The 23,651-nt window shown below is 37.7% G+C and overlaps 3 protein-coding genes across 9 annotated transcripts in view; 2 read left to right on the forward strand and 1 right to left on the reverse strand.

The window, feature by feature from the left end:
* Nucleotides 1-4,517, forward strand: part of LOC124633610 — a 108,276-nt gene extending 103,759 nt beyond the window's left edge. For all 4 annotated transcript variants that reach the window (XM_047168883.1, XM_047168884.1, XM_047168887.1 and 1 more), the window contains exons 3-6: nt 46-686; nt 1,197-1,515; nt 2,722-3,076; nt 3,361-4,517. In XM_047168883.1, the coding sequence (XP_047024839.1) occupies nt 46-686; nt 1,197-1,515; nt 2,722-3,076; nt 3,361-3,769 (1,724 nt within the window). In that variant the 3' untranslated portion in view covers nt 3,770-4,517. The remainder of the gene's footprint in view (nt 1-45; nt 687-1,196; nt 1,516-2,721; nt 3,077-3,360) is intronic.
* A 5,259-nt stretch (nt 4,518-9,776) lies between these two features.
* On the reverse strand, nt 9,777-18,438 carry LOC124633626 (sideroflexin-2). Its single transcript, XM_047168907.1, has 9 exons — nt 18,002-18,438; nt 16,613-16,770; nt 15,959-16,129; nt 14,713-14,914; nt 12,700-12,778; nt 11,790-11,877; nt 10,847-10,972; nt 10,456-10,503; nt 9,777-10,158 (listed from the first exon to the last, which is right to left on the reverse strand). The coding sequence occupies exons 2-9, from the start codon at nt 16,765-16,767 to the stop codon at nt 10,047-10,049; spliced, it is 981 nt and encodes a 326-aa protein (XP_047024863.1). The 5' UTR covers nt 16,768-16,770; nt 18,002-18,438; the 3' UTR covers nt 9,777-10,046.
* Nucleotides 18,439-18,465: 27 nt separating this feature from the next.
* Nucleotides 18,466-22,846, forward strand: LOC124633623 (PWWP domain-containing protein 2A-like). Of its 4 annotated transcripts, none has more exons than XM_047168905.1 (4): nt 18,467-18,684; nt 18,774-19,915; nt 20,485-20,794; nt 22,261-22,846. In XM_047168905.1, the coding sequence occupies exons 1-3, from the start codon at nt 18,518-18,520 to the stop codon at nt 20,550-20,552; spliced, it is 1,377 nt and encodes a 458-aa protein (XP_047024861.1). In that variant the 5' UTR covers nt 18,467-18,517; the 3' UTR covers nt 20,553-20,794; nt 22,261-22,846. The 4 variants fall into 4 exon arrangements, with proteins under 4 accessions (XP_047024860.1, XP_047024861.1, XP_047024859.1 ...); XM_047168903.1 differs by having other exon boundaries at nt 18,468-18,684; nt 18,774-20,097; XM_047168906.1 differs by having other exon boundaries at nt 18,468-18,684; nt 18,774-19,897.
* The last annotated feature ends 805 nt before the right edge of the window (nt 22,847-23,651 follow it).

Below are 23,651 nucleotides of genomic sequence, written 5' to 3' on the forward strand. Positions count from 1 at the left end.
ACGTTATTAAATTAATTTAACTAACAAAATTATTCAAATTCGCAGGAGAAATCAGATCTGCGCTCGCGCCGAGAAAACCGGAACGGACGGCGAGCATGCGCGAGAGAGAAGCGCATTTGGAGCTACCCAAACGTAGGAATCAGATAGACGATGACAAAGACGAAATAGACGACGGACCCCAGGAGTTGGTGCAAGCTACCAACGAACCAGTCATCAACAGTTACGACGACGTTTACAACTCCGCTAAATACGACGAAGAAAACTGTGATTCAGCCAAAAACAGCGATAGTGATTATGAATACGTGCACCACGCTAGATCGAGCTCCCCTGAATGCGATTCTGCCATAAAACCAAGAGAGTCAAACACTGAGATAGAAGCTAGAAAAAGCGAAGACAGCAGCCAAGAATATCCTAAATACAACAACGGGATATTTAACAGAACTTCTTTACCTTACTGTGGTAGTGAAACGGAATCAGAAATTTATTCGCCATACAGCTTCTACAGTTCGAATGACAACATGGACAGCCCTGGCAATGAGGATTACCAAAACGAGCTGACTCCAAAAACGACTACGAATAAACTTCGAGTCAGGAAAGGGCGAAGCGTGGTGCATAGAAACCTAGAAGACAATTACGGTGCAGTCGTTATAGCAAATCACGAAGCGCTCGCGCAAGTTTTAGAACAGGTAATTTTATCTTGTCTAACTGAGATTGCATAAAGTGGTAAATTGTTTTGCTTTCCCTTCGCAAGTTGGATTTAAGTTAATTTATAGAAGTCTGTTGGGTATTCGTGATCCGAAATCTTGTTTCGTTAAGTGCTTTGCTTTGATATCGATCTCATTAATTTACTTTGTTTTAACGGTAGCTAAAACTGTTTAAATCTTGGATTAAGAAACATAACAAATTGATTTCGCGTCTATTTTGGGTTTACAGTCTCATACTAATATCTTAATCTAAAGGTCAAAGACTTTTTAATGAAACAGGAAAAGAACTATGTATATGTTAATAAAACATGCGAACACAAATTGTATAATCCTGAGATATGCACACATAATTTACATAATATTTATACATTTATATTCGATTTCAAAACGCATATAAACTTTTCACAAATAAATATCAAATTAAACTAAATACTTCCTAAAATATCGTGTCTATTAAGAAAGCAATTTAAATAAAACTCATTCACCCCACAGGTCCAACAAAGTGCAACAATGCAACCATCCCTCCGGGGTCTGAAGGCTTGCACCAACCTCAGATGGAATGACTTCGCAATCCAGCAACCCAAACCAACCCCCATCAAAGCTGGCAAGCGGTTTTTCTATCCAGCCATATGGAACTCCAACCAGGGCCCAGTAAATGTGACCCTGATGGTCTACAAAGAGCAAATGGCTTCGCAAATGGTCTGCCAACAGTCTGTTCAGCCGCAAACGTTGAGTCTGAATGCTATAACGGAGTTCTGTGACTTGGTGCCGCTGCAGCAGTTTGGGGAGGAAGGCGAAGATTTGGTGCAAGGTAATTTGATCTTAGATTTACATGCTTACTTTTTATTGTTTTCCCAAAATGTATGCCCATCGTGGTGAGATAGATATGGGCCAATCCTTACAAACTCAAAGTCAAATCATTTATTTCATTTAGGCCTTTACCAGCACTTATGAAAGTAGACAGTAGACGCCTTTCAGCTGTGATGATGATTACGATAATGATGACTTGTTTTTCCTTATCTGCTAGTCTTTAGAACTATTAGTGTCAGAAATTGGGCTATACCTGCCTACACTTAATATATTTTTTTCTAACTATATCTCCAATTCCTTCAGCAAGTTCTATATAATTCGTATGTTTCTGCATAGTGCAAATATACCATCATTATTTATATTCCAAAATGCACCCTTCGCAATAACAGACGGCATAGCATTGACAACATGACGCAATGTTTAAATAATAAACCCGTGTTCAATACCTGTTTTGTCAAAACATTGAATCATTAGGAAGCATTATCTGCCGTGAAAGTACAAAAGATAAGAAGAATGGATGGTTTCTCATAGCACTGATTATTTTATCAAGAATGCTCTTATCACAAACTTTCGCTACTTTCTTTATTTTAAGAGTGGTAGCCAAGTTGCGTAGGTGCAATGTAATCTCAGTTATTTAGGCCGGTACTCACGGAGTAAATAATAATATGTAGTCGATCTAAATACATAATCCAATGTTTATTAAAACTAGTTTATTATCTTGGTTGGAACATGGTTATTACTTATTTGACATGAATACCTTTTGCAACCTCGATATTGAGTGGACGCCATTAATGTTGAGCCTCAGGCTAGACGTAAATGTTTTTATTTTGCTTTTATTACAGTAATATAATGGCTACTGTAATTTAATATGGCAGGTTAACCTACTTGTGAAAGGGTATTTGATATAATCTAGATTGACATTTAGTTTTTGTTCTATTTGTGGCTGAATTTGAATGAAAGGTGTCTTCAATAAACCTTGAGCAAACAGCATCCATATCAAAGTAATTAATTCAGACATTAAGAGGTTCATGTATGAGAAACGATCTTCATAACCGGATATATCCTAAAGTCCTCACTTACCTACTGCAAACTCACATTAATCAGAGTTTGGAACAGATAATTATTAAAAAATCTTTCTTCTTAAAAAAATATAAATTGCCATTGTACCATCTTCTCATCTAACCTGAACAATCTCTTTCCATTCCAGCCACAATAGTAGTTCTAGCCCACGCCCATGTGGATACCATCCACTCTTACGGCGAAAACCTTCACGCAGCCGAAGGGCTCACCACGAAAGAACACCAACTGGTTCAAACCGAACAGATCCATGAGGCCATCTTCATGATGCTGCAAATGATTAACGGCCTCAAGTGCCTACAAGCGCGAGGAGTGGAAGAAATACCGGAGTCTTTGACTTCTTTCATAGCGTTGAAGGAGTCGCAGCCATTAGCGTCTCATGGAAGCCATGGAACCCTGAACCTGCCGAGCTCGCCTGATGATCGGTTGAACTCCCTTTGGGCGCCGAAGACGAACTCTTATGGAAGACTCTGCATATTACAGGGGTAAGTGTATCTACCTACTGCTAAGTTTTTCTTGGATATGTGGTATGAATACTGAGGTTTTTAAATCCTAAAGGAAAGGTGAACTTTCTGCACGTGAAAAAGAATGTTTACGGAACTAAATCAGTTTTTGTGATAGCTCAGCTGAACAATAAGCCTTTGTGCCTTGCCTTCGAAGCATATTGATAGATAATCCTTAAAAACAGGCAAAACTAGGTAGAGAAAACCATCTCTTTAAAAGATTTATCATCAAACAGATTTTTAACATTTACCTTTCTCTGTTCCAGATTGAGCGACGAAATAAACAGCAAATCGACAGACGAGGGTCATCTCAATTCTCTCTGTAAATGTGCTATAAAGGCGACCGAGATTCTCCTCCCTGGAGAGAAGCTAACCCCCCTTCTCAAGGAAATATTTCACGAGGAACGTGCAGTATCCCTTAATCAGGCGAAGTCTGTCCTGGAATTTATGCTATGGGGACCTTTGGACGTTGTTCAAGGGGTCCCTGTGGAAGAAAGGGAGCTGTCACTACAACGGTGGCTGGACCTCGAAAGGGCAACAGTCCTACACGGTTTAGTTCGAACAAGGGTCCAATTGAACGTGTTTGAACAACTCCACCTTATGTTCTTAGTCCGGTCTACCGCGAAAGCCATGTGTGATGCCTCCGTGCTTCTCGAAAAAGCCAATGTTTATTAATATATCTGTAAATTTTTAAGCTTTACTTTTAATGGTGACCTCTACGTTGATATCCAGTTTTAATTTTGTAATTTAATTGATTAAATATTGAAGTTTTTTTTTTTTGTTGTAATTATTAGGTACTGTATTTTTGTCTATGTTTGGTTTGTATCACAGATAACGTAAGAGGCATCTATTCTTTATTGTAAAACTAAGCTTAGTTAGGCACCAGAAGACTTTTATTTAGACTGTATAATTCTAATGTTTGGGTATGGGACATGATTGTTAAAGATATATTAATATGTTAATATAAGTAACGTCGGCTGATGTTTTGAGATTGTGTATATTAAAATTGAATTTATTATAAACTGCCATTATGGGACCAAACTGTTCAAGACTTGGTCGAAGTTATTATAATCCATATTTTGAAGCCCAACACGGGCAATATTTTACTTAACAACACAAAATATGTGAAAATTTTCAACAATGTTGCCAGTTAAACAAAAATTCCTACTGTTTTGGTAATAAAAATAAATACAAGCAATTTTTTGTTTTCCCAATCAATGTCTAGAATGGTGCCAATTAATAGAACTGAAAGTATAATATACTCATATACTAACTCCGGTGCCTTATAATGTAATATACGTAAGAGCTGTATCATATCGAATATAATTTATACTTACGAACTCCGTTAGGATTAAGAGTTCAAATTATTAATTTACCCTTTGTAAGAGTTCATCGAATATTAAAATACATATTTCTTACTATATTTTTGAATTTTATTTAATTTAATTTCCCCACGACATTGGAGTAAACCAGCCTCCAGTATACTGTATGTAATAGTTTTGGAGGCGCGAGGTGTCTTGTGATTCGTCGGGCGAGCCGAGTTGCTTTTTACTTTTAGATTGACGTGAGACTTAGTTGTTAGCTATTATGAGTTCATGAGAGAAGTAAATAAGAGGACCACATAAGGGAAGTATATAAGAGAGTACATAAGTGGAGTACATGAGGGGTGCAAATAAGTGGAGTACATGAGGGGAGTAAATCAGTGGAGTACATAAGAGAGTTCGTAAGAGTATATGAGAGAGTACATAAGAGAGTTAAACATTATTTCCTCTATTGACTGTTTCGGATGGCACGTTAAACTGTAGTCCTTGCTGTCATTGAACATCCTTGGCAGTCGTTACGGGTAGTCGGAAGCCAGTAAGTCTGACACCAGTCACCTGGTGGGTTACCTGGGTAACTGGGTTGAAGAGGTCAGATAGGCAGTCGCTTCTTCTAAAGCACTGGTACTCAGCTGAATCCGGTTAGACTGGAAGCCGACCCCAACATGGTTGGGGAAAAGGCTCGGAGGAAGAGGAAGAAGTATCAAAAGGTATGTTGTAGCAATTTGAGGATATATTTGTAAAAAAGAAACTAAAAATAATTTCTAATACTTTTATTGTCTCGGCATTGCAACAGATATACTACTAAGTACTAGAACTAAATACTACAGAATATCATAACAACTAATATCGATACAGTTTACAAAAATAATACATTTGCTGCACAAATAAATGGCACTAAATAGAGAAAGCTTTGAAAATGCCAAATTAAATTATTGTACAGAAGCCAGCATTTCAAGCTACACCAATCTTTATTTTTTTCTAATCAAAATTGAACCTTATAACTTTGGGGATAGAGTTGAAAACCTATTGTAGTTTGAGAAATTAGTAGCTTGATATGCTGACGTGTCTTACATAGTTTTATAACAATATTTTTGCGTTTTATGCTTCATAGAACCTAAACTACTGAACTCATTTTAACATAAGTAACGTATGATTTCCAGTAAATAATAAAAAAAACGAGTTTCTTTAAAAAAAATTGCTCTGGTCTAGCTATATCGATTTTTTATTAATTAAATAAAAGATGTAAGATTAAACAGTTAAGTAATAACAAAATGGAAACATTCAATAATATCAACGTTTGTCTTATTCAAATCAACTTAATTTGAGCGTAAATAATATCGCTTGGAATCCTGTTACAAAAAGAGGTTTTCTTTAGTCCACTATCAAATCTATCTTTAACTTCAAAAATCTGCGTTTTTTTTTAAACTGGTAAAACCAAAACGCCATTACACCAAAAGGCATCTCATTCATGCCGCCAGATTACTCACTACTTCTCTTTCAATTATATTTTAAACTTAGTTTCCGTTGCATTTAAGTTCAAAATACAACTCACTTCACTTTGATAGTAGGACAGGACTAAAGATAACCAATTTTTGTAAATGGATATAATAACACAATACATGTCACCCGTCTTCGCTTACAATTAAATGATATTGTTATTGAGCTTACATAAATAAATTGATGTCACGGTTTAAGAGGCAGTGGCATACTTCTTAACTTTGGAAGACCACTGTTATTGTAAAATGCTTTGGTTTTATAGATCATACAGATATATTGAAATTACTTACCAAATTAACGAACGATTCATATTATAGAATTTACGGACTACTTGAATCTGGCAACATTATTAGGTATATAATGGACCTTACTCAGACATGTTAAATTTTATTACAGTTAAACAACACGAAATTATATTCGTTATAAATAATTGTCATATTTTTCTTTTACATATTGCCACTGCCGCAAAACCCAAAATACAGGACTAGAAATTAACGTATACAAAAATATAATACCTTAAAATGTAATGCAAAAAGCAAAAAAATAAAATATACAATAAAAGCAATCGGAAACCGGAATGTATATCGCACGCGTAAAAAAATATAACCAAAAACAATATCAAGTAGAACATTCCACAAAACAGATCTTAAATATTTCGCAATAGAGAAGCTTATGACACAATTAAGTATGATAAAAAAATGAATATGAAAATAAAGCATTTTGATTTAACTTTAACTTATAACGCAAATTATTACAGTAATAATATCCTTAAAAATACGCAAAGTTACAAGGATAACCTTTCTTTTACGTAAGTAAAGGCCATTTATTCTGAATTTTTAAGAAAAAAATATATAACAAACAAAAATAATACGATGATAATGTAAACAATACTTGATTTTGGAGAATCGATTACAAAATAATAACACAAAAATAATATATCGGTTAAAATATAACGATTGATAACTTTACTGATTCGTACCAGTGGTTGTAGTTATAACAAATTGACTTCATACAAAGTATTGAAATGATCAAAAAGAATATTTTAAAAGTCACATTGATTTTACATGTTTTTATCACAATTTGATTTCAAAAATTTTGGATTTTTTTTTTTAAATCGCTTGTTTTTTGTTTGAAATCAAAAAACAAGCGATATGACATACTGGTCCGCGAGCTACTGTATGCTGATGATGCAGCTCTAGTAGCTAAATCTGAACAAGAACTACAGGAACTCGTAAATAGATTTGATCACGCTTGCCGCCTATATTCTATGAGTATAAACACCAAAAAAACTGTCATCATGGCTCAAGGCGTCGACCATCCACCTCATATTACGCTCGATGGAACTCCTCTAGAAATTGTTGATCACTTTTGCTATCTCGGATCTACTACAACATCCAATCTTTGTAACAATAAGGAAATTGATACTCGCATTGGAAGAGCGGCTTCCAACTTTGGCAAACTCTCTACGCGTGTTTGGAGAAACAACAAGCTCACCATTACTACCAAGATCCTTGTATACAAAACCTGCGTACTCAACACGCTACTATACGGCTCGGAAACATGGACCCCTTACTCCAAGCAAGAACGTCGCCTTAACGCTTTCCACATGCGCTGCTTGCGCGCGATACTCGGTGTCACTTGCAAGGACAGGGTGACTAACGAAGCTGTCCTAAGCAAGACCAACTGCAACAGCATCCTAGCAATTCTGAAACAGAGAAGACTTCGCTGGCTGGGACACGTTCATCGTATGGACACCGAAAGATTGCCACGTGAAGTCATGCTCGGGCAGATTGCTGATGCAAAAAGACGAGTGGGTCGTCCAAACTTACGTTTCAAGGATTGTTGCAAACGTGACATGGACAGCTTCAACATCAACGCTAATTCTTGGGAAGCACGCGCCAATGAGAGGCTCTTATGGAGACGCGACCTGCGCACCGGAACTGCAATATATGACGAAGCCTGGCTCGACAACATTAAGCAGAAAAGGCTTCGCATTAAGAACGCTGCACCCGTGGTCGACCCGCGCTTCACCTGCGACAAATGCGGCAAGAAGTGTCGTGCAGCTATTGGCTTATTTAGTCATAAAAGAAAGTGCTTGCGGCACTAATAACCGCATAGACAAGCACTGCCACAATCATCTGTCCGAGATGCTCTGTGGCCAATGATGATGATGATCACAATTTTTAAGTACCAAGCCTAAAAATATTTAAGCAGTGCTAAAAATATATAATCGACACTGGATTCAGTGTTTGATTAAAAGTAAACAATTTTGAAAAGACTTTCTAAACAAAACTTTTTAAATGTATAAACTGCTTAGACAAATGATTTAATTAATAAAGTAACTGTCAACAGCCCTACTCAAATGCAGTACAATAGATTACTTCTGAAGCCATGTACTTAAGGCGGTGTACACACTGCCCCGCATGACGCTGCATGTTGCGTGTCGCCGCAGCTACGCGCGTTGCTGCGGGAGTGCAGGCCTGCATCATCGCGCGTTGCTGCGGGAGTGCAGGCCTGCATCATCGCGCGTTGCTGCGGGAGTGCAGGCCTGCATCATCGCGCGTTGCTGCGGGAGTGCAGGCCTGCATCATCGCGCGTTGCTGCGGGAGTGCAGGCCTGCATCATCGCGCGTTGCTGCGGGAGTGCAGGCCTGCATCATCGCGCGTTGCTGCGGGAGTGCAGGCCTGCATCATCGCGCGTTGCTGCGGGAGTGCAGGCCTGCATCATCGCGCGTTGCTGCGGGAGTGCAGGCCTGCATCATCGCGCGTTGCTGCGGGAGTGCAGGCCTGCATCATCGCGCGTTGCTGCGGGAGTGCAGGCCTGCATCATCGCGCGTTGCTGCGGGAGTGCAGGCCTGCATCATCGCGCGTTGCTGCGGGAGTGCAGGCCTGCATCATCGCGCGTTGCTGCGGGAGTGCAGGCCTGCATCATCGCGCGTTGCTGCGGGAGTGCAGGCCTGCATCATCGCGCGTTGCTGCGGGAGTGCAGGCCTGCATCATCGCGCGTTGCTGCGGGAGTGCAGGCCTGCATCATCGCGCGTTGCTGCGGGAGTGCAGGCCTGCATCATCGCGCGTTGCTGCGGGAGTGCAGGCCTGCATCATCGCGCGTTGCTGCGGGAGTGCAGGCCTGCATCATCGCGCGTTGCTGCGGGAGTGCAGGCCTGCATCATCGCGCGTTGCTGCGGGAGTGCAGGCCTGCATCATCGCGCGTTGCTGCGGGAGTGCAGGGCTGCATCATCGCGCGTTGCTGCGGGAGTGCAGGCCTGCATCATCGCGCGTTGCTGCGGGAGTGCAGGCCTGCATCATCGCGCGTTGCTGCGGGAGTGCAGGCCTGCATCATCGCGCGTTGCTGCGGGAGTGCAGGCCTGCATCATCGCGCGTTGCTGCGGGAGTGCAGGCCTGCATCATCGCGCGTTGCTGCGGGAGTGCAGGCCTGCATCATCGCGCGTTGCTGCGGGAGTGCAGGGCTGCATCATCGCGCGTTGCTGCGGGAGTGCAGGGCTGCATCATCGCGCGTTGCTGCGGGAGTGCAGGCCTGCATCATCGCGCGTTGCTGCGGGAGTGCAGGCCTGCATCATCGCGCGTTGCTGCGGGAGTGCAGGCCTGCATCATCGCGCGTTGCTGCGGGAGTGCAGGGCTGCATCATCGCGCGTTGCTGCGGGAGTGCAGGGCTGCATCATCGCGCGGGTTCTTCGCGCAGTCACGCGCGTGGGTGCGTTCAGTAGATTCACGCACGGCGACTCTCATCGAGTTCCATTATCAAACACGCACGTCACGCCCATTCAAAATCACGCGCGGCACTGCGGGGTTCAGTGTGCCATACCTTGCGTCTCGCCCCGCACCTACGCGCGGGGGTGCGTGTTTCTCCGCGTGTATGCGCGTGATCCGCATGAACGCGCGTGGATGCATTTTCAGTGTGTTGGACTGTGCGTGTTTTCCATACAAACGGAGATACTTACAAACAACGGAAGAACACGCATCCACGCGCTACACTGCATCATGCGGGACAGTGTGAGAATCGCCTAAATAATAATAAAAATATCCTTCTTGATCATTTAACACTTACCACACTGGATACATATAACTTGCATTTAACTCTTATATGAGAATATTTCACTTACAAAAACTAATAGTTTACAATCCCTTGTTGAAGTACACGTATTCTGGTGGCTTTCCATTCGTGTTCTTCAAGATTTCTTCATAGTTATCCTTTTCAAAACGTTTGATTGTGTCTATGGATAATTTGCTAGGGGACAAACAAAAAATATACGTTAGTTCATAGACATATATCGGGTGTGTCGTTCACAATCACATTAAATGAAATGCGTTAATATATAATTGCACAATTATATTTTTAGTACCTAACTATGCACATCCGCATCCAAGAGAAACTTTCTGCATCAATATAAAAAGTTATTTGTTTTATTAGCTATCTGCCAATGAAAGTCTCGTCAAAAACAGACATAGATTGTTTTTTAATGTTCTATTGATATATGAATCATCTTTTATTTATCTTTATGTACTGATTTTAGTAAATACATACCATCTCTGTGGGAAGATTGCACAGGCAGTAGGCACCATAAATGTTAGGCTGAAAGGAAAAAATACAAATTTTAAATGCTTCAATTTGGTCAATGAAAATTTCCAGTATTCTATTTATTACATCCATGTTCCTTGCAACAAGGATTTAAATACCTAATATTGTGATAACTAAGACAACATTATAATATAACAATTGACAGTTCTCGCAAGACTTAGCTTTACATTATATTCGTGTAACTGATTGGCTGCAGAATCAACCGTGGAGTCAAAAAGGTAATTTTAGATTAGTCATAACTTCTGAATTACTTATGTTGTTTCTAATTGTCATACCAAAGTAAGGTTAACATTGTTTTGTTGGGATAAATCTAAATAGTTATTAAAGTAATACTCACAACATGCCCACAATAGCGGTCTGTATGCCGATGTGTGCCCATCGTATGCGCTGCATCCAGGGTTTCGGCTCCAAGCGTTCCATGATGACCGGCAGCAGCAGCATGCCCGGGGCACACATTGCTATCCTGGAATGTGTGGAAAAAAACATATAAATGATTGAGGTAACTAAACAGAAACAACAAAAAAATATAGCCACAAAAACTTATAGTGTAACATGTAGTACTAGTTGTGTATATGAAAAGTAACTTATTATATGTTTGGTACAATAAATTGGCGAACCTTTTTAGATAAAATATTATATAGCGAAAGGTCGTGGTGGCCTAGTGGGCAAAGAATCAACCTCTCGAGTATGAGGGCGCGGGTTCGATTCCAGGTCAGGCAAGTACCAATGCAACTTTTCTAAGTGTACTTTCTAAGTATATCTTAGACACCAATGACTGTGTTTCGGATGGCACGTTAAACTGTAGGTCCCGGCTGTCATTGAACATCCTTGGCAGTCGTTACGGGTAGTCAGAAGCCAGTAAGTCTGACACCAGTCTAACCAAGGGGTATTGGGTTGCCCAGGTAACTGGGTTGAGGAGGTCAGGCAGGGCAGTCGCTCCTTGTAAAGCACTGGTACTCAGCTACATCCGGTTAGACTGGAAGCCGACCCCAACATAGTTGGGAAAAAAGGCTCGGAGGATGATGATGATTATATAGCGAAAGGCAGATCTATGGAGATGGTAAATATTTGGTTAACATTTTATCCAGTTTGTTTGATCAGTATTTAAGTGAAGCAGCAGGGAAAAAAGGCCAGTTCTTTATTATTGTAATCCCCGGAAGCTTACTTCCATTTGCAACTATATTTTAATAACAATTTATCAGCGATTTTTGAGCTATTTGATTGAAATGACAAAGATTTTGTAGAGAAAAACGTTCAAAAAGCTGTGTCCGCACTCTTACCTCGAAGTTACTACTTGAGAAATTCCTTTAGCGGGCGCTATCTGAGATTTGCCTATAACTTTTCCATTTTCATCCGTTACATCCAGACCTGGAAATTATCATGTTACAACATAAATTACCATATAAAATAAGAAGAAGTGATTTTCTAACCGACAACAACCAAAAGAGATATTTTCAAGGGATGCAGGTCGCTTCCAACAGGTATCTGTGGAGATCAAAGGGGGAGGCCTATGTTCAGCAGTGGACGTCCTATGGCTGAGATGATGATGATGATGATGATGATGATGATGATGATGATGATGATGATGATGATGATGATGATGATGCATATTTTTGTAATTCCATAATTAGGAAATGCTGTTGATTTAAAAATTGTAGAAATTAATACCTCTTTAAAGTTGTTTAAATGTTCTCTCTCTCTCTGAAAATGCTCATTGCTACATGCTTAATCAATTCGACGTTCTTCAATATAGGTATATCATAATAATATACATCAACAGTATTACAAAGACCATTGATGCATGCAAGATGCATACAATACCTCTTTCAGTCGACAGTTGATTAAAATTAATTAATGTTCATGCATCAGTCTATGTCATTTGACTAGGCACAAGTTTATTTAAAAACTCTGTTTAAAAATAAATGCGGCTAAAACTCAATATAAATAAATACAGTTATAAAGATTATCATCATCTACCTAACCTTTTCCCAACTATGTTGGGGTCGGCTTCCAGTCTAACCGTATGCAGCTGAGTACCAGTGTTCTACATGGGGCGACTAACTATCTGACCTCTTCAACCCTGTTACTAGGGCATCCCTATTCCCCTTGGAAACATGCACTGGTATGTATTTGTATAAAAAGTATCAAGATTTATTTAAGGGGCCACTGAAGTGGGGTAGGTGTACTGACCTAATAGTATTTCATTCTGTCTCATCAGAGGAATGTTCACCCAGTTAGCGGCCGCCACTGCTACGAATGGGACGAAACGCTGGAAATATACATATGGAAAATTAATATTTTTGTATAAGATTATAACCTTTTGACGACCTCTATGGCGCAATGGTCACCAAGCCGGACTGCCGAATCTGAGGTCCTGGGTTCGATTCCCGGTTCGGTCGACATTTGTGTGATGAGCATGCTTGTTGGCCGTGGTCTGGGTGTTACAATATGTATTTATAAATATGTATATGTGTAGCTATATGTAGTTTATCAGTTGTGTTAGCACCCATAACACAAGTTAATTAATAACTTACCATGGGGCTAACCAACCGTGTGTGAAAAGGTGTCCCGACATTATTTATATTTATTTATTTATTTCTTTAACCTATAAGTACTAATATTAAAGTAATCTCAGGAGTACTCGACTGATGTGAACAATTTATTTCAGTGTTAGATAGCCCATTTATCCGGGGAGGCTGTAAGGCTACTTTATAGCCGGATGCGCCGAGAAGTTACCACGAGACGTAGGGGGAACTGCTGGCGGAAGCTGGTACTCTAATATAGGTATGTTACAGCCTTTTTTTCGTCTACAGTCGTGGTGGCCCAGTGGGTAAAGAACCAACCTCTCGAGTATGTGGGCGTGGGTTCGAATCCAGGTCAGGCAAGTACCAATGCAACTTTTCTAAGTTTGTATGTACTTTCTAAGTTTATCTTAGACACCAATGGCTGATAAAAAGGTGAAGGAAAACATCTTGAGGAAACCTGGACTATAGTCTGAAATCACCAACCCGAATTGAGCAAGCGTGGTGATTAATGCTCAATCCTTCTCCGTGTGAGAGGAGGCCTGTGCCCAGCAGTGGGACGATAAAAATATAGGTATATACATACAAATCTGTAAATATGTTTGGATTAGAAGCGCTTAGTAATAAACAAATGAGCCTTTCGCCTTTCTAATCATTTGTCATTGTTTTTGTTAATAAATCGCTTGAATCAATCTATGAGACAGATGGTTCCATTCGTCACATCCTTCAAACGAAAATCGATTCATTCGAAAACAAACACTATTCATACATTTTTACCTAAAAAGCATGATTTAATACTTTTTGCTGTACAGTAAATGATTGTCATGACACGAAGTTGATTGATGCAATTTGATATGACTATGTATGTATGTCACCTTGATTATTTGTTTGATACATATTTTTGGAAGTAAAAAATTCAAGAATTTAGGCGAAAATTGTTAAATATATCTAATTTGACAAAAAGATAACTATATTTTACCTCGATTACTTGTAATTTGAATTTTAGATGATAGTGCAATTTGCAAAATGCTATCAATACTGGTTTTTTCTATTCTATTGTCACACTTACTAATTAAAATGTAATTGGATTATGTAGCGTTAACGATGAGATAGAATTTTGTCATTTTGTCAAATTCGTACATGTAGTAAGAAAATCAAAAGAGGGATAGGTTATTAAATTGAAAGCAAAATCCGCCGTGATATGAAATTTAAAACATTTGAATTTGAACCTCAATTCTATGTAGTAATCAGACAGATATAACACTTGTAATACCATGGTTATTGAAGTATTATTACCATTATCTTATCGATAATGTATCTAAGCCGCTATTCATATTATCAGATATCAAGATATTCTGTTATATTTATATAATTCGAACTATTTAACTTCATCCTTATTATCATAACTGTATACTTCATACTACCCACTTATTTTTAGCTGATCAAGACTCCTTTTCAAACAGAGAAGACATACTTATTGATCTCAAGATGAATTGGTGATTATAGACTGAAATCCTTCTGACCGAAGTGATAAAGGTGAATGGTGGAACCAACTTGTGCTACATAAAAAATAAATAATACCCCGCCCATTTTCCCTCATCCAACCTTCCTTTATGTAAGTACCAAAACCCTTATTCCGTAATTTCAGTTTATTAATAAATATCAAAAAAAAAATACTTACAGCTAAAATAGGGTTCTTCGCCCTCTTCTGAACGCTAAACTTGAAGATTAGCGCCGTTGTCATGGCGGCTGATGTAGCCGATACATAAGCGATGCCCATCTGTGTGGTGGTGAGAGGGGAGTTCGCGTTACGGTTCGTGTAGTTCACGAGCGCGTTGAAGGATTGATTCACCCACTGCCAGAATACTACTGCTACTGGTGTTCTGAGGAAAACGGGTGAAGATGTTAATTTGTCACGATTTTAATGCATATTCTATACTATAGTAATTTCAAAAAGAGTTTTTTTGTTTTTTACTGAATAGACTTGAAAAAAATAAAATTTTAGATAGCCCATTTATCGAGGTAGGTGAAACCGCCAGCAAAAGGCTTAAGAAATGTTTCATTATTGGCTTCCATGATTCAAAATATTATAACCAATAATGTTTAATAAATAATAATATTTTGTACCAATAGGTAGTTGGACCTATGAGTAGTAGGTGTTAAAAACAGTGACATGACTAATTTTCAAAGGAAAATTAGTAAAATTACTCATTTGGAAGAATCCTAGTAGTATTGACCTACATGCAAAAAAGGTTGGAGGAAAAGGTGACATTTTACAAAATAAGAATATGTACGGTATGTATGTACACATATTATTTTGTGTGATATAATTACAACGACTTTGTTTAAATTACAACTTCAAAACAAATCTGATGAAGAACAAAATTCCTTGGCAACACATTGTCGTGACGCTGACTATAAAAGTTAATATCCAGTATTTAGTAGCTCACATTATTAGAGTTTTGACCTACATTGGCCGGTCGCCATTGCAACTGCAAATTATTTCTACGTAAACGTCGTACTTGCTGTATAATTTTGTTTACAAAATACTTTCTAGAAGGACAAAAAACAGTTTTTACGGCGTAGTGCATGTACTGCTAAGACACACAGACCATTTTAAAAGTTTACGCACCTCTGCGCAAACTGTTTGCGCCAAGTTGCCCAATTTTTGCGCAAACATTTCAAGTCAATAAAAAGTGTCGTATGTTTAAGGCATTGAACCCCATCGGTCCCAGATACCATAGAAAAGCTCTTTTGTACGGACTCTGGGCGTTCAACGTGTGGAAAGGTGGAACATACTTATGTGTCGTGGCGTGTCATGACGCGCCCGAAGCATATCGGTTTCATACATGTTTTCACCTTAACAAAGACTGAATACAATAAGTTTCGAGTTTATGATTTAAAATTTTCTATTTAATTGTACTTACCTATACCACTGCAACATGGCTCCCGTAATAAGACATCCTCCGGGCATCTGGAATGACATTCTGCCGAACACATTCTGCAACTCCCCGCTGTCGGGATGGAAGGCGGACTCGTAAAGCTGCTTCGCTCGCACTAGTTGCTCGTATTTTGTGCCTGCTGGCTCTTGGCCTGCTCTGGAAGAAAATAGAGGAAAGATGCATTAAATTCGTTATTATTATAAAATAAAATGGACTTTTTTTACGTTAAGGGAAATCAGACTTTTGAGAAAAATATTAGTACAACAGCAAATATAAACGAGAAAGCTTTTATCTTTAGTTAGAGCTTTAAAAAAAACCAGGCTATTTTCAATAGTAACACGAAAAAAATACTGATTGCACACGCTCATATCGCCAGGTAGACTGGTCAGCTGCTAGACTCTTGTATTAGTCCTCATCATCGTTTCGACAACGGCAAACCATGGTAAATTTACCTCCTAGCGTGAGCCCTGATGTGACTAGCTAAACCGGATTTATTTAGATTAGATTTGAAGACTCGGTTGCAAGCAATGCTTGTCAAACTTTACTATATTACAGACTATAGTAGCATAATCCACCTTATGATCATGGCAGCCATATAGTCTACCAAATATTCTTCAATAGCAAAATTATTCAACTTACTTGTATTTCAAGTATAGGTCTTTAGCCGCATGCAGCTCGCTCTCTGAGGCGAGGGACAGTAGAGGGTTGGAAATGAAAGCGAAATGCTTGAACCGGCCCACGAATGTGCTCTGATCCCAGAGTGGCTGGGTAATGTCTATCCTCTCCATTGCCATGGCCTGTAAGTAGATGATGTGTTAACACAGATTTTGAAATGCTATTTTCTTTTAAATTCAAGTAATTTTTTTAATTTCAAGTAGACCTGTCAAAAAAGCTATTATGAAACGTCAAATATAAGGCCACAGCCGAATATGGGAAAATGGCCTGATCCTATTGTACTAGTTACAATTTGGGTACTTCTAATAATAACGAAAAAACTAAAGTTATTAAATATTTTTGTAAAAAAAATTGAGTAGGTATCCCTGAAAACTGGTGACATCATATTGATAAAAAATTGTAAAATTGTATTGTAGCAAAAATTGTAAAGGCAAAATAAATCAAGCAAATAAAGTGCATCAGACTATATGGAGAGCAAGATACTTATATCAGATGCTGATATTGAAATAATTGACAAAGGTCATCATAATTATCATGCTGTTCTCGCATAAAAGAGTTGCAATGAATTTGTATGGTACAAAGGTTGTTTTATAATAGATACAATTGATAAGGCTATATTATAAAAATAAACTTTTGTGTAAAAAAGCTACTTTGTTAAACTAGATTTGACTTAATGCTTAAAGAGCTGAACCAATTGTAGTAGAATTTGGTATGGAGATAGATAAAACCTACTCTGGGCACAGTTATAGACTGATTTTTATTTATGAGCAAATGAAAAACGCTATAAACAACATTCCAGTTACCTAATAATTAATTAAATTGAATATTGAAATAATTGGAGTAGAGAAAATTGAGCTAGACTAAATAATATTGGCAGGAAAAATTAGACAGTAATTTTTATTTCTTAAGAATATAGAAATTAAAAATATGCATGACAGAGGAAGGAGTTACAATATTAAATACAATGAGCCATGAGCACATTACCAACACTTTGTAAGCTAACAATGAAATATTTTAATATTTTCACGTGCCTATATTTATTTTAAGCTCTCAAGGTTTTTTGTAAAGAATGTAACTAATTACCTGTGCTAATTTTCTGCGGCAGTAAATAGGTACTACAGTAAGATCAATAGAAATATAAAATAGTGGTCAGACAACTTAAGACAACAACATTAATACCTTGGCCTTGAATATACGATGGTTAAATAAAGCTGCGACGAAAAACAGCTATTTAGCAAATAAGAAAATCAAAAAAGAATAATTTCGCATAGATTATGTAAGTCCGCGCTTATAATAATTATATCCGCATAATATGGTTCAGTTGTAGAGCATAATAAGTCGTCATTTACTTACTGTGATTGTCTTTTAATTCCCTGACGACTTAATTACAAATAAACGTATTTTATTGATACAAAATGCTTAATAAAAAGTGTATCGGCGCCGCGAAGCTAGAAACAACTGTCAAGCACGAACGCGGAGCCGCGGAGCCGGATTTTGGAGTCCACAGCAGAGTTGTCAAATGCCAAAACAATCAATGAATCTGACATTTCGTTGATACCAAGTTTGGCAGCGAAGCAGCGAAGCGAAGGCGAAGCGCATTGAAGGGTTGAGGGACAGTGGTCGAGTCGAGTGTCGAGTCGAGTTATCAAATAACCGGCAATCTTTTTAAAAAGGTTGTGAATATGTTTATCGAAAATTAATAAATGATGGATTTTTAGGTTTCAGTAAATGTAAAGTTTACGTACCTATAAAAGGACGTAAATATATTGAGAAAAACTAAAATGTTGAAAAAATTGGCTATACGGCTATATATGATTGACCATTGCCAATTTATTTGTGAAAAATAACTTGGTCTACCAATGGTCGTCTATGATTCAACAAAATATGGCGGCTGTCGTAGCAACAGCCGATATGACGATTCAAAAGAATTCTCAGATTTTAGTAAATGTTGAAGAAGCGCTAGCTGATTTAATTGTTGTATCGTACTGCACTGACGATAAAAAGTTCCAAGGTGTGCTTCTGGACTCCAACAAAGGGTAGGTAACCGAGATATAACCAAGTGTGCCTTTATCGATTAATGGAAAAACTTTATAGAATTTACATTAATTTCGCTATATTTTTACAGTAACTTGCCTTTTGGAGTGTATAGCCTCAACCCAGCATTCTCAAAACAGGCTGTGCCTACAAATGAAAGCGATAAATTGCATTCCGTTAGTCAAAGGTTCACATACCAAGAACCCCAATATGAGGGAGAAAACTCACAAAAATCAAAAAAGCCTGGTCCTAAGGGTAAGCAGCAGCAAAAGATGACCGTCCGACTAAGACCTCGGAAGGTCTTATGTTCAAATTGCCAAGGGATTTGTAATGAGAACAACGAAAACGTAGACGTGTCTAAAAAACGTAAGATGGAATCTGATGACGATACGTCTCGCCTCTCTGAGTCATCAAGGACGGAAAAAAAGTATTTGATGGGCAGCATGCTCATACCTAAGCTGTCCAGGCTACAACCAAGCGAAATCACAAGTGCTGTGAGAGGGGCACCAAAAGTTTCCAACAAGGCTAGTGAAAAACAAATTAAAAGTGAGAAATCTAGTAATGAGACAGTAACACAGGAACTGGCTTTTGTCAGTGTTTCTGACGACTTGGACGCCGATAAAGAAGAAGATATGAAAGACGAAAATGATATTTCTTTCAGCTCCATGTTCTCAAGTGCAAAGACACTTAAAATATGTTTTGGGGAAGGTGAAGGGACAGTTGTAAAAATACCACCACTTACTGGCGACTTCAATGAAGACTCAGGTGTATCTTGTGATATGGGGAAGCCAACAAAACCTGATTCCAAAGCGGCTAAGAAGGCCCTAAAGAAAGCTAAAAAACAGGCAAAGAAAACTAGCTCAGTAGAAAAAAGTCAAAGTATGCAATCGCCCAAACATATAGGAGCGTTATCACCTCATAACAATGCCTCCAGTCCAACACTAGATCCTTTAGAAAAGAAACACAAGCATAAAGTAAAACACAAAAAAAAGTACAAAAATCAGAAGAAGCGTGATGAGAACACAAGTAAATGTACTGACAGTGAATCTGTGGACTATTTTAGTGATATTAAAGAGCATTGTATGAACCAGAAGTTGTCAATAAGCTTACGAAGATTAAGTAGTAATTCACACGAGAAGCAGATTGAGAATGATCCTATAGAAAGTGGTTCGGATGACTGCGACAATGAAATGGTGCCAGATTTCCCTACAAATGGTACGGAGGGTGTTGGTGGTAGGTTACTGAGGGTTTCTCCAGGGGATGTGGTGTGGGGTAAGGTGGTAGGGTTTCCCTGGTGGCCGGGAAGGGTTCTCAGTGTCACACCCACATCAAGGGCCCATGTGGCTTGGTATGCTTCAACCACATCATCATTAATGCCATGTGATAGCTTGAGTCCATTTTTAGAAGATTTTAAGGTGAGCCAATATCATTTTCAGATTAGATATCATATAACATGTGTTCTGTTTGCAGCCATCAATAACCTTATTTCAGCACTAATCTTCATATTCATGAGGCAACTGCATACAATTTTTTTTTATTGTAATGGTTAACTCATTCATAGAATTCCCTAAAAATATATGCAAATACAAAGATACCTAATTCATAACCACAAGACAAACAAATAATATTTTTCTACTTTTTTTCCTTGTAGTTTCTTTTGTGTTACAATACATAATGCATGATGACTACATTTAAAAATATACATAAACAGTACAATGTGAGGAAAACTACTTCAGCAACTTACTGAAATAAATGTGAATTGTAAAGCTTCTATTACAGAATAAATAGTTCAAATGTTTCAGATACGCTTCCTAAAGAAAAAACGGGGACCATACAAAGAGGCTGTGAAACAAGCTACAATCGAAGCTAAGAAAAATGAATCTCACGTAAGTGATCCACTTGCGAGTCCCACGCACACCCTGGCAACTGTCTCACCCCAACCCATCGATGTGTTCTCCTAGACGTAAGATGCATCCGAATTTATTCAAAGTCATTGTGATATTTAATAATTACTTGAATTATCTGCACAAATAGGTTCTTAATACTATTTAGTTGTTGCACTGAAAATTTATTTTTTATGTCTTGAGATAAAATTGTTATTTTTATAGACTTCTTCCCTCTTATTATAAAAACTGCCGCAAGTAGTGGTTTAAACCAGACTGAAGTCGTCTTGGTTTGTTACGGTACTTACGATAGTCTTTACATCCTTATTACAAAACGTAGACTAAGAGAAGATGGTTTAGTACTTCGATTTGTCTGTGGTTCAAATAATATCCACAGATTATAATCAACAAATATTTAAATCATTCGTTCAATCGTTCCGAATTCTATGCGCCGTTCCTTTTTACATTATTTTGTTAAATCTATTTTGATGAAAAATAAATAACTATGACAATAAAAAAAAATATCTCTGCAGTTGAAAATATTACTTTTTATTATTTAAAGGTAATTTTATATTTCTAGTATCTTTTAACGATATATATGATCCAATTATTCTCTTTTAAACAACTATTGAGTTTGCGCGTATAACGGAACGTCAGCGCGCGTACCCGAGTTATGTTTTGTTTTTAGGTTAGAAATAACTTGGATTATTTTCATCCCGATTTAAATGATTAAATAAGACGTTGTGCATCTAATTAGAACCTCTTCAAAATTAAGTGCACAATAACTTACACACAGAATATCGTGTGCATTAAATTACCAAAAGAACATGAAACAACAAAAAAGTAAAACATTATATTTTATTCCGATGTCTATCTATATAGTCAAATGCACTGATACATGTTGGACACTGTTCTTCATCACACAATCTTGTTCCCTTTCTCACCTTGGCATTTTTGTACATTTTAGCAAGCTTCCAGCCTTTTACAAACATTGCATATTATTGGCAGAGATACGGCGTGCAAACCGCCAACATAGTCTTGAATCTGTAAATAAACAGTAGACTGTATGATAATCTGATATATTTTCGAAGTTTCATCAAAATCCGTGTGGTAGTTTATGTGTGGAACACAAAGAAACATCCATAATAAAAACTTCGACTCGTATACAATTAATTAGGATTTTTTGGCAACCTACTTGCACTGTAAAGGTTACTTACTTTATGGCGAGCCCAGTTGAGCAGCATAGGATCATCCTGGATCATCATGGATTATCATCATGCATTCAATTGACTATTATTTCGAAAAACGTAAATCGATATTTATATCGAAAATTGTCGTCAGGTAATTTGAAGAGATTTTCTCGATGACGCACTCTGTTGGGTCCCCGGACACTCTCAATAGTATTCTAACACACCCAAGTATTCCAAATCACACATATTTATATCCACTTTCGTTTTTTTTCATCACAAAACAAATAACCTCAATAGTAAATAATGTCGGAATTTGACGTTTGTCGACTAAGTACTGCAGTTAAACTAGGGGGCTCGATGGTTTATCTTTTGTACTACAGATAGTAATAGGACTTGCGATAAACTGCGTTTTGTAATAACGTTTTTTCAAGGTCGTACTTAAAGGTGGATTAAAGGTAGTACAAAAGCCGATACTTATTTGATACCGCGTTTTATAATAAGAGGGCTTGAATGTATAAACCAAATTACCAACTACCTCTTTAGCTGTAAAAGATAGGTAATTTAAAAAATATATGTATTTTACATTGGTTTCTTGCTTTTGTGATAAGCAGTTCTAATGTTGTAATTTTTTTTAATCTATGATTATGAATGTTTCTAATTTATGATTTCTAATCAAGAACAATAATGATATCTCTTAAATTGTTTCAAAAGTGACTTCATTTTCAGTGTAGCAACTATTCAATTTAAATGTTAACAAATATAGACCAACGATTTAAATATGTTGGTTTTCTTATAAGGCTGGATTATCAATATCTTTGGTCATTGCGAGAACTTGGCAGGTATCCTAATCATTCTCACCAAACTTAATGGCGACTCGCAACTCACTACCGAGAGGACAATAGCTCTCGCATACCTACATCAGCTGCTGATACCAAAAATAGTTTACACCTCGCGCGATATTCCAAGGCCCCATTAAGTTTGGTCCATACTAAACCAATATTTCAGACACAATGAACTGCAAAGGTAGCATTCTCTAGTTCGGCTTTCAGTGTAAGAAATTAAAAGTGTGAATAGATATTTTACTGTGTATTCAAAGTGTTCACAAATATTGTTCATTACTGTTGGACTGATATATTACAAGGCACTATATAATTCTATGTAGAATAAAAGGGCTTATGTTTAACTGATCACCAGAAATAGTAACAAATAGCAGACAAAAATAGTAAATGATCACCAAAATGAAACTCGCATTTTAATGTAAAATGATAACCAAAGTTTTAACACTTTGCTATCCCATTTAAGTGAAATTACTCCAAAATAAATCATGCGCAAGCCAAAAATAGTAAATGATCACCAAAATTAAACCACCATTTTAAAGTAAAATGATAACCAAAGTTTTTACATTCTGCTATCCTATTTAAGCAAAATGAGTCCAAATAAATCATTGTTATCCCAAAAGTAGTAAATGATCACCAAAAGTAGTGAATGATCATCAAAATTATACCAGCGTTTTAATATAAAATGATAATCAAAGTTTTTACATCTTGCTATCCTGTTTAAGTAAACTGACTCCAAAAAAATAAGTTCGGCCTGATACAATAAATGTAATTACATTATGGGGACCCTTTTCCTGCACTAGGGTGGAAAATTGTCTATTGCATGCCTCTAAACAGTGCGATAAGAGTGTGTTTTCGAGGGAGTGTATTGAGAAACACATTCTTCTTCTTCTTTCTCCTGCCCTGTTCCCAATTTTACTTGGGGTCGGCGCAATATGTCATTTTCTTCCATTTTCCCCTGTCACTCGTCATACTGACACTCACGCATGCATTGCAAGCCGGACACATAACTTAATATGGCATCATAATACTTTATTTGATAATAAGCCTACATTTTATG

The sequence above is a fragment of the Helicoverpa zea genome, chromosome 10 (genome assembly GCF_022581195.2).
Source record: "Helicoverpa zea isolate HzStark_Cry1AcR chromosome 10, ilHelZeax1.1, whole genome shotgun sequence".
NCBI lineage: Eukaryota > Metazoa > Arthropoda > Insecta > Lepidoptera > Noctuidae > Helicoverpa > Helicoverpa zea.

Excerpts from the sequence above, each read along its gene's own strand:
- LOC124633623 (XM_047168903.1), top strand. The coding sequence starts at position 18,518 with ATGATTCAACAAAATATGGCGGCTGTCGTAGCAACAGCCGATATGACG. Across the intron at positions 18,685-18,773 it reads CTTCTGGACTCCAACAAAGG|TAACTTGCCTTTTGGAGTGT; the intron begins GTAGGTAACCGA and ends ATATTTTTACAG. Across the intron at positions 20,098-20,484 it reads CATTTTTAGAAGATTTTAAG|ATACGCTTCCTAAAGAAAAA; the intron begins GTGAGCCAATAT and ends CAAATGTTTCAG.
- LOC124633626 (XM_047168907.1), bottom strand. The coding sequence starts at position 16,767 with ATGGCAATGGAGAGGATAGACATTACCCAGCCACTCTGGGATCAGAGC. Across the intron at positions 12,779-14,712 it reads CGAAGAACCCTATTTTAGCT|CGTTTCGTCCCATTCGTAGC; the intron begins GTAAGTATTTTT and ends GTATATTTCCAG. Across the intron at positions 10,504-10,846 it reads ACCGCTATTGTGGGCATGTT|CCTAACATTTATGGTGCCTA; the intron begins GTGAGTATTACT and ends TTTTCCTTTCAG.